Below are 11,186 nucleotides of genomic sequence, written 5' to 3'. Positions count from 1 at the left end.
TTTTAATTTTCTCATTTTATGCACAAGATAAACCATTTTCAGAGCTCAGAGACAGTCTGGAAGAGACAGGATAATTCACGGCCAAGTAAAACTGGATCAAACTACTTTAACTAATTTGCACCCGTCTTTCCCTATTTTCTCTTTTTATTGTGTATTTTTGTTAGAAGAATTAGTCTTCCCAAAAGTCCGATCTTTTTTAGGATTTAACTTACAAAACTTTAAAAAAAAAACGTTAAATTTGATATAGAACCAATAGAGCATCTTTTTTTTCTGCTATGCTCTTATTAAAACTTGATGATTTAAGTAATTGATTGAAAGTTAAATTTCTACTCAAAATGTATGAATTATTACTGAATTTAAAAAAATCATTTAAACTGTAAACTTTACATACAAAGAGACGATGATGTAAAAAAATTTAATTTTACTTTTTTTTTTCTCTAACGAAACTGAAATCACTTTTTTTGTGCATTTTATGCGAGTGAATCGATATTTTGAAAAAAAAAAAAAAAAAAAAAAAGAAGTCTTCCGGTAGTCTGATACGTCACATCTGGCGTCACGTGACACATAGTTCCGGTCTCGCGCATCATGGTCGGGAAGATAAAGCACGTCCGGCAGAAGCTGCACCAGGAGGCGGTGAAGCTCCGCGGACTGGACCGGACCCAGCAGGCGGGACCTGAGCTGGTTCTGCCGGGGGTCGCGCGTCCCGCCGCGGAGCCCGGTTCCGAGAAAGCTCCGCGGGGGGAAAGGGGTCCGGTCCAAACAGCCGCACGTGCACAGCAGCCGGTGAGCTCTGTTTGTGTTTACAGCCCGAACTTTGCTGTGACCGTTAAAAATACTCTCCCGCCAGTTCATTTAACGTCACTGTGAGTTTATGGAGAAATTTACCAACATTGTATCACTTTTGTCCAGGAATAAAAACCAAAAAATCTTAGGAAAACGCTAAATTCCGGATCGTGCATTTCAAAATAAAAGTATTTTCCATGATTAAATCACGTTTCCTGACGTTCAGCTCCCATCAGACCACAGAAAGTTCACTGACTCTACCCGTTCTGTGTGGTCCAGGTGTTATCTGGGAGCTCCTTTCCATCCAGCATCTTCCTGGGTACCAAGATCTCTCCAGAGACCCTGGTCCAGAGTCTGGACCACCTGGAACCAGCGGATGTTACTTCAGCACCCCAAACCACCAGGACAGGTGAGACCAGTTGTTGTTTGCTCTCATTTGTTTCCTTTGGACCAAAAAAAACAACAGAGGTTTAGTCTGATCTGACAGAAGATCCTAGTGATTTCATTTAATAATAGTCTGGATCCACTTTGGTTTCACACTGCACTTCTGAGAGTGGATCAAACCTGTAAGTTGATCCACTCTGCTTTTTCTTTCTGCACTTTAACGAGTAGATCCCACCTGTACTTGAATCCACTTTGCTTTCTCAGTGCACTGCTGAGAATGAGTCTTGAATCAGCCTTAAAGATTAAGATGGGTCCAGAACTGAGGCATGATGGGAAAATGAAGTCACCGATCAGACCTGATGGATGTTTGTTTCTGCTGCAGCTGCCTTAAGTTCCTGTGGAGTTTATTGTAAACAGAAGCCTCTGTTTCTGTGTTTCTGTAACAGACTCTCCAGCAGGGGGAGCTCTCGCTCAGTGTTGGCCTTTTCTCTCCCTCCTCCCCCCTGTTTGGGGCTTGTCCTTACAAAATAAGAGCACAAAAGTGTCACTTTATGCAACATTGTCCCCAAACTTGAATTTATTTTTAATTGTAAGACGTTAAATACTTCTGTATAAAAAGTCTGCAGTCAATAACTAACACAGCTGGAATTTACCCACAATTCAATGTCAGTTCCTGAAAGATGTATTTGCATATTTTTAGTTATTTATCCACCAAACCTTAAAGGTTGTACTAAGTATTATCAATATGAAACCAGTCCAGAGTGCAAATGAAGCTGCTGAAATTTGGTTTGAACTCATGATTATTGTTTTGATGCTCGCCACTATCAGTTCTGTCTGTGCCTAAGAAGAATTTAACATTTTTACCAACTCCTCTTAGAACAACAGAACCTTTGAACTGCAAAATCGAAAGGGATTTCAAAGTAAAAGCCCAGAGAGGGAGTGAAACTTATTTTTTTATTGGTTGAAGGCATTTTTCTTCTCTTTTTAGTAGCTTTAGAACTCTACAAAGTAAAGACTGTGTGAGTGTTGATCCCCTCTGTAGAATACATTTAAGTATATAAATGGTGTATTATTGTAATCGTCCTGAAGAGTTGATCCCGGCCTCTTCGGCACGACTGCAGCTTCAGCGGGTGCCGAGCATCCGTAATCGCAGCTATCCATTTCATCCCCATCTGGAAAGACGATGCTTCCCGTGGGAGTGGGGTGGTGGTAAAGCCCCCTTCCTCCCCAAACACAACAGCAGCCTCCCTCGGATCCGGTTGCTGGCGCTCTGCCCGCATGTGTAGTCAGCAGCAGATGCCTATCTGTGCTGTTATCGTAATGCAAACAGCAGCAGAAACACTTGTGGTGTTTAGCACTGTGGTGGCAGATAAAGGCCTGCGGGGATCTCCGGAGACGGAGGACTCGCTCCAGCGGCAGCGGCGTTTCCTCCGCTCTGCAGCGGCTGGGTTTCAGCTTTTCTTCTCTTCCTTTGTGTGGTGGAACGGGAAAAGTTCTTTCAGTTACCGTAACCCTTCAACCGCCAATCAATTCAATTCCAGCAGATTCTGTCGCGGAGAAAAGCGGCTTTGCTGCGTCGTGTTACAGTGTAGCCGCTACACAAAGTGGTCACAGTTATGCTACATCAAAGAATGTGTTGTTTAGGCTCTTTGCTACCGTAATTCCTCGACCCCTTCCGTAATCAACGTGAATCAGCTGATTCTGAAGTGGAGACGGACTCAACTTTTCACAATCAGCTTTGAACCGATGCGCAACACTTAACCAACTGAGGGTCGTGTGACGCGCAAAGCCACTTTTCTCTGACAGAGTTGGCTAATTTACGTTGGTTACTGTGTTGTTGTGTTTTTCAAACAAAGATCTTTATTAACCAAATAGTTACTCGTACCTCAAGTGTTGGTTTATGATCCTTTATATTCTATCGACAGTGAAAATATCAGGAAAATCTTTTAAGTTACACGAGCAAGGGTAGCATTTTTTTTCTACACATAAATGGCAAAAAGTCCACTAAATATATAATTTTTGACCTGCGAACAACAGAGGACGGCCTCACGTTATTGCTGTAATTCCATAGTTCTCCCATATCAAAATTTAGCTACATGCTAAAAATAGTTGTTCTTTTTTATGGTTATTAGGGCTGGGCGATATGGCCTAAAAACAAAATCTCAGAAAAATTAAATCTCCAATTTTATTTATCTTAATTCGATTTACGATTCTTTCCCCCCCCACCCCACCCCCACACACCTTAAGGAAAGCCAAAGGTAGTGGTGGTGGTGGTGGTGGGGGGGGGGGGGGATTTAAACCAAATTTGCTTTTATTTAATCAAACGCAAGACAAATGTAACCCCCATTTCTGGGATGAATAATAAATAAATGAATGAACACACTCTTGGAATCAAAGTCCCAGCTGTGTTAAGTCCCACTCTGTAGTCTAGACTAAAAGGAGACAAACATTCACCATTTTCTAAAGGATTAACAATACATTCAAATCTGAATAGTGACATCCTTTCATTGTATCTAGCCCTAACAATGCAACAACACACAGGGATACATGGCATGAACATGCACTGCATCTTCCTCTTAATAAACCCCCTTTTCTCCACGGGGTACCATGTCTCTGGCTATATGCAAAGAGACAGCTTCGGTGATTGTTATCCACCGTGCCCCTTTCCTGTCCTATGCCGTGCCTTGTGCAAAGGATTTGGCTACAGTTAGCTGTTTTTAAGCTATGTTTTTTTTTGGTCACTCTGGTTTTGTTTGCCATGGAGAGACTGGCTTTTTTCACATTCGGCTGGATGTCTCTGTTCCAGGTGTTGGAATAGGTTTGTGGTGCTGCTGCCTTTGACTGCGATGGGCTTCGGTCAAATGTTAAAGCGTGGGGTCTCTTCCTCCACGTCTGTGGCAACAACAGATGAGTTTATTCCTTTCTTGGGAACAAACTTCTACGGTTGTGCCGATGGACGATGCCATAGTCCATCGTGATGGGTGACTGACATCCCGATGGAGAGACACCATCGTGATGTCACGCCCCCGCCACGTTGCGAGTCGACACCATAAGCCGCGGCTACATGTGCAAAATATCTTGATGGGATCAATGGTCTGATTAGAATCCAACCGTGTACATGGGCCCAGAAAAAATGTTTTCAGAATAGAACAAACGTTCACCGGAAAAAAAACGGAAGAGGATATAATTTCCGCCGAGCCGCTATTTTTTTCCCCAAACTGAATGTAACAATTCAATACAAAACAATGTTAAACAGCGCCGAGCGGTTATATAGATTGACATGTCAGCTCGGTAATGTATCCGAGCTGTGCTCAGACACACTTTTAGACCCGGTTCTGAGTTCGGTAGCTCGTACCCCTAGAGCTGCGGGACGGATGGCAGTCCTAAATCTCCCACACATACCGCTCATGTAACAAAGCACCCCCCCCCCCCTTCCCCTCTGACGCAAAGCTGTAAAAAGTGCGGGAGCCGACCACTTCTTGTCTATTTTGTTTGTTACTGTTTTTTGTTAACGTCACTTCCCTCAGTTTATATTGGATCATCGCGGATGAGTCATTAGTTGGGAAAAAAATAAAAATAAAGTAATAAAGTAAAATAACGAATAGCAATTATATAAGAACGAAAAATGTAAAAATTTCCACGAGTCCTATGTTCAAACTTCAAGGGCTTCTGGGGGAAAAAGTGCAAGGGAGGGACAGTCCAATATACATTATGGGGGTATTTTTGTTTCTGATTTTTAGTTAACTGCTTGCCATGTTTCAGTACTTGTAATGTTTACAGATGATGTTAAATTAAAAACACACAAACACGGGAATAAAAGACAGTAGTGTAACTAAAACAGTCCAAAAAGAATCTGTGCAGACACTGAACTCACAAGATATTTCCTGGAGGAAATCGAAGCGTGTATTCAGTCAGGAAACATGGTCCCCCCCTTTAAGATCCTCGCTGAAAGCTGACAAGTTTAACATGTTGGTGTTCCTGTCACGCAACATAAAGACGGACAAACAAAAGCAGCAGCAGTACGGCTCATTTAAGGGGCACCTGTTCAATTTTTGCTCTATTTTGCACTTTAAAAAAGGTTGTTTATGTTTACCTGTATAGTTACTTCATGGGTTAGTTGTTGTTACTGTTGTTTGTTTGTTATTAAATATACTGCGTTATAAATATTAATTTCCATTGTATTCATTGCTATTGCAAGCGGCCAGCCGCTGGAGGATTTTGTGTTTTTGCAAGAGTCTGGACACCGCGACTCCTTGTCAGCGTGTGTTCGTCTTCCTGTTGCTGGAGCGTGTCCATCTAAATCTCCTCTGTGTGTTTCTGCAGGTTCAGAGGAGAAGAAGATCAAGTCAAAGAAGGAGAAGATGAAAGAGAGGAGGGAGCGTTGGTTAAGCAGTGAGTTTACAACACAACACACCATCTTGGACCTCTAAATACGGTTTACCACTATATACCACCAGAATCCTTAAAGGATGTCATCTTTGTTTCAAGAGTTTTTAGAGAGCTTGTTTTTACGTCAGCTTCACTGAGTGGTTAAACCAGTCGTCTGTATCAGATCTGTGCCGTCACAATTTACTGCTTTGCCAATTAAAGATTGACTTTATGGTCAAATGCTCTTGATAAGAGCTCTTACAAAAACTACAGATTTCCTGAGTTTGGTACTTTTGGTATTCCCATCTTGGGAGCCGTCGCGTCTCACTTCCTCCTGGCAGTGAGGAAAGCGCTCTACCAACAAATTGATAGAAGAAGCTTGAGAGCTCAAAGGAGAAAAAAAAATTGTTCTGGACCATTTTAAATCTTTCAGAATTTGCTTTGGTTAGTAGAAAACAGTTGTTTCCAGCTTGGGTTTATTTTGTGGTGGAGGTGTTTTGACGACCATCCAGGGGTGTTGAGGGACTCCAGAGATTTGCACTCGCACACAAATTACAATCTTAAGTCTGTATTCAGTCCAACAAACTGTGTTCTCGGCCTTTTATTTTTGACTGCCTTGTCACTAGAACCAACTGTAGTCCGTGGTCCAACATCATACGGATGGTTGGATGTCCTTAAGGCTTGAATAAAGAGTTGAATGGTGAAAGGGAAAATGGAACGTCCCTGTTTTAGCTTCAAGGTTCAAGGTTTTATTGCTGTTTGCACCTACGGTACATCGGAATTTTTCTTTGGCATCTCTCTGGTCAGGGTGAATATAGAAGAGGACAAAATGTAAGAAAAGATTAAAATCAAACAAATTAGACAACAAGAGTACAAAGTATAATGTATCAGCATGAATAAATAAATATGAATATTGCAGCGTCCCAATTTTTCAGAAGAATTATTGCACATGTGGAGTTAATTGTTTATTGCACTAAGTGTACAAACTGGATGACATGTTGTAAGATTCAAGTTGAGTGCAGTCTTCCCTCTCTGATGTACAGGAATCCCCCGCCCATTCGCGGTTTAATATTCGCGCCCCGCCCATTCGCGGGTGGCTGCAGATAACGTGACGTCACAAGCGTGAGACGCAGAACAGCGCTCATTCCGCGAATTTTGTAAAACGATTTACTCTGTATTTTACTGTAAAGTATTTTTTACACGTTTAAGACGCCATCCAAACGCCCGACATCATCTCCAGCTTCTGGAAATGAACCGGTTGCTATCGGCAAACCGGAGAGTTCAATGAACTGGTTGACGCCCACTCGCAGCCTCTGACTGATCAAGATTTGGCGGAGGCTCACATAAGGCTCTGGGAGTTTTAAAACAGCGTCAATTATTCGCAGATTTTCGTTATTCGTGGGGGGGGGGGTGAGGAATGTAACCCCCGCGAATATGGGGGGGATTACTGTACTGTGCCAGCATTCTGATCGCTGCTGGGAAGAAGTTGTTGTGGAAGCGTGTGTTGTGTGCGTGGAAGAGCGTCGTAGAAACGTCTCATTTACAGAAACACAATGAACGTTAATGCCACTTCTTCAGAACGTCTTGGTTGTCGTCTTCAGATTTAAAGTCACAAATACGATGTACATCATAGAGTGCTGTATCCAGCATCAACGGCGAAGGGGGGTCTAAGGGCAGGGATGCCAGTATAGCTTAGTCAGTTTGTTAGTTCATTTTAGTATTTTTCTATTGAACTCTTTGTATTCGTGATCCTTTTGAGTTCATGTTTTACTTCGAAGCCCATCGAGACAACTGTTGTTGTGATTTTGGGCTATACAAATAAAATTGAATTGAATTGAATTGAAAATTGAATCTTGACTGATTTCCAGACGTGCTGCTTCTCTTCACCTGGATCAGGTGCACTTGGTCCATAAGACCTTGAATCAGCTGTAAGCAGTCAGTGGGGCAGGGAAAGCTTGAGAACAGGAGGGTCTGTAGATCTTGACGACCATTGACGAAGACCATTGATGTCTGTAAAGGAGACGGAGAATGTGTTTTCACGCGTACCGATTCCTCAGCTTTTTACAAGTCGAAGTCTTTGTTCCAGAAGAAAAACGGTGACGGTTAATTCAGGCCAAAGCTTCACCCTTTTTACGTATGTTTGTCTTTCTTGTGTTTTTTTTTTTTTTTTTGTCTTTTCCTAACCGGCTCTGTAATTATAAATCGTGTCTGTAACCCCCCAATCATTTGAAGTAATGGCCGCTGGTCGTGTAACCGTAGCCGCCTGCTGATGCCATCACTTCCCTGTTTATAATTAGGTGCTAATGGCTGCTGAAACTCTAGAACGCCTCCAAGCGGGACACACTTTACCGAAATAAAGAAGCATTAGAATTAAAAAAATAAAGATATTTCTGACATTTTACCTTTCTGATCACCAAAAGGAACACTTTTTAAAATTAAATTTGAGGTTAATATTGATGTAGAAAACACTACTGCTGGTTGAAAAGAACTTTGAGGGCATGAGGAAAGAACGGACTTCAGAAAAGGAAGAAAAACCTGCCAGAAATGTATAGAATAAAAGAGAAATAAATAACATTTCTGCATCTATGCAGGTTTGGGATAAGTTTACAAAATACAGAATTGAACTCTCCAAAATGTATTTTGTACCACATTTCCCATCAGCACTCTTGAGTTTTGTGTATTAAAAAATACAGATATTTTTGTCAAGTTAATTAGCAACAGAAATGTTCTAGTTTGATGTTTAAATATAAAGAAACGCGTATTTTTATTTGAACAACGAAACAACCCGATGAGAAAATTGCTTCTAATTTTATTTTGAAAATCCAACACTCATGGGTTTGGTTTTGCACTGGATTCCATTTAAAATGTGGTTTTTAGCTTTCAATAAGGGAAACAACTACAAGTTTTGAATCCCAAAAGAGCTTTCCCTTCGTTTCCTGCTAAAAGATTAGCCATCAGGCTTTAAGCTCCCAGATAACTGCATTATTATCTTTATCATATAATGTTCCACTGTGAGACGTGTTGTTTGTGGTTCATATTAAGGCCCCGTTGGAGCTCACAGACCGCTGTTTTAATGTGCAGGAAGACGGACTTGGAGAAAATGTTTCATGTTGCAGCTGGTGTAATGGATACGCGCCTTTACCATAAAATGAAGATAAGATGCTGAAGATAAGAGAATGTCCCCATTGTGGGATGAACAAAGTTTATCTAATCTAAAATAACACCGTTGTTGTTCTGTTTGAATGTTGTAAATGTTCTTGATTATCCAAATGCAGCACAACTGATATCAGCCAGATGGACAGCTCTGTGAAAAACAGCAATAAAGGCCCCTAGAACTTTTTTACGCACGCCGTCAAACTGTTCAAAAAGCTGACTATTTGCTACGTGGTGCGGCGCGTGACAAGGATAAATAGATAAATGCATGCATGCTGATCGTCCCAATGGATTATAAAAAGCATGAGTTCAGAGAGAAAGTTCACCTCTTGCCGCTTGTTTTTGTCCAGATGATGAAGCTAAAGGTTGTTTTAAAGACCCCGGCGCAGTGATACAAAACATTTACCGGTAAGCTAGCTGACCAGAACTACTTTTTTTTTTTTTTTTTTGGCTGCTGGATGTGCGTTATCACTTTTTAAGGCACACCCAGCAGCCAATCAGAATCGAGTATTCACGGTATAACAGGAGATAATTGCTATTAGCTGCGGTTCCATTAACTATGAAATTGCGCAAGTTGCATTCGCAATAATAAATTTGCCTAATGACAAAGGACCATTTTGAAAAATAAACTCATGCATCAAAAAAAAGTTTTGCACTTGGAGGATGTGGTTTTTTAGGCGAATCGAAATGGACAAATTGCAAAACTGCAACAAAAAAAATAAATATATTTTTTTCATATTAAATGAGTCACATGACCAACAACCAGATGTCAATGTGTTTCTTGGTAGAAGCTGGCTGCCTTGGCACGATGTGTATCTTAACAAATGGAAGGAAACCGTGCAGCTGGTTGCTCTAGTGCTGTTTCCAGTATTTTAGCTGAAAACTGGATTTCCATTGAAAGCCTCTAGAAAACAACAGGGCGACACCAAAGCAGCTCAAAGCTTCTTTTTCTCCATCAAACATGGTGATCGCTCCGTCCTTCTGCTGTGTCTGCTGTCGGCTCACAGAGATCAGCTCCATCAAGCGAGTGAAGGAGCAGCAGGCGGCCGAGGCGCGACGGAAAGCCACGCCCGTGGTGGGGGACATGCAGCCGCTGGCCGACGCCCTCCCGCAGCTAAACGAGCTGATCGGTCCTGCAGCTGCGGCGCCGACGTCGCGTCGGAAGAGCCGCAAAAACAAGCTGTGAGTCTGGGTGACAGAGTCGGGGCGTATCGGTTCTGATGCTCCGGTTTGTGCACATAACCCGTTTCTGTCCTGTGTCGGTGTCAGGCCCGTGAAGAAGGCAGCGCCTACGGACTTCAGCCAGATGAAACAGTCCCAGAAGCGCCGGCTCCTGTAAGCCCCGCCTCCCCCTCACAGGCTCCCTCTCTCGCCGTTTCTCTGTGACATTTGCTCTTCTTGCAGGGAGACGGAGAGCCTGGGCTTCAGCAAAGCGGTGAAGGCAATGGCCACCATGAAGAACCCTCTGGCGGACATCGGAGAGCAGCTGAGGAAGAGGATGAGGCAGGAGGAAGAGCAGGCTCCCAGCTAACGGCAGCTGCAGAGGTGAAGGCCCTCCACAGACTCTGGACGCTGCACAGCTGCTCTCGGGACCCCTCACCTCCTCTGGTGATGGGGGTGGAGCTTCTGTTTGTGCTCGGCTCTGACATTCACCCTCCTGTTGCTGTTTCACCTCACAAAGAGGTGGAAGGTGCAAAACCCTCTGGCATCACGGCCGTGGAAGGAGATCGCCACCGAGGGGGTGGAGCTCTCTTTAAGTCACACTTTCTAGGGACATCCGCCTGTATTTGATGTAGAACCCTCAATGGGAGTTTGTCCCGAAGCACTATTGAAATAAAAGAAATCAGAGAAATTCACATTTTCCTTGTTGGACCGACACTTTTTACAACCAAACGGGTTGGACCTGTTCGCAGGATTTCCCAGACCTCCTTCTCCTGAAATGTTCCAAAGACCAGATGACCGTTCCAGCTCCTCACTGGAGTCACTTTGGAGTCGTCTCCTTATGCGGCCATTGATGCAAACCTCAGGAGAGCCGAAGACCAAAGTGGCCCAAACCCTCCCGAAAGTTCTGGTGGTTCCTCTACTCGACGCCTAAGACCACCTTTGGACAGAACCCACATAAGCTGATGTTTTGGGTCAGAAGCAGCACTGGATTTATTAGGCAGAAGAACTGCAATTATTCAATAAATAAAAGTTTAGTTGATAAAAACTGATTCTTGACCAGGGAGGTTGTGGCCCCGCCCACCATATTTTCTATGTCACAAATACAATTTCCTACAAATGGTCTATTTTTAAAACTGCTTTTCTTTATTCATTTGAATAAAGAAATACTCAAATGCTATTTTAATCTAATTTAACAGCATTTTATTTTATTGGAGTGGGTCACTGAGGTCTTGTGTAATTTTTTTCATTTTCTGAAATAACATTAAAATTGTCAAATATTTGGTGTTTGTGAAAAACCACTGATCAATATCTAATATTTAAACAGTTTCGTATTC

At 42.6% G+C, this 11,186-nt stretch overlaps 1 protein-coding gene across 1 annotated transcript; it reads left to right on the top strand.

The window, feature by feature from the left end:
* Positions 1-552: 552 nt before the first annotated feature.
* On the top strand, positions 553-10,901 carry fam207a (family with sequence similarity 207 member A). Its single transcript, XM_004086024.4, has 6 exons — positions 553-783; positions 1,063-1,192; positions 5,491-5,559; positions 9,696-9,870; positions 9,958-10,023; positions 10,093-10,901. The coding sequence occupies exons 1-6, from the start codon at positions 586-588 to the stop codon at positions 10,217-10,219; spliced, it is 765 nt and encodes a 254-aa protein (XP_004086072.1). The 5' UTR covers positions 553-585; the 3' UTR covers positions 10,220-10,901.
* The last annotated feature ends 285 nt before the right edge of the window (positions 10,902-11,186 follow it).

The sequence above is a fragment of the Oryzias latipes genome, chromosome 2 (genome assembly GCF_002234675.1).
Source record: "Oryzias latipes chromosome 2, ASM223467v1".
Lineage (NCBI taxonomy): Eukaryota > Metazoa > Chordata > Actinopteri > Beloniformes > Adrianichthyidae > Oryzias > Oryzias latipes.
This window is presented reverse-complemented; position numbering and strand designations above follow the sequence as displayed.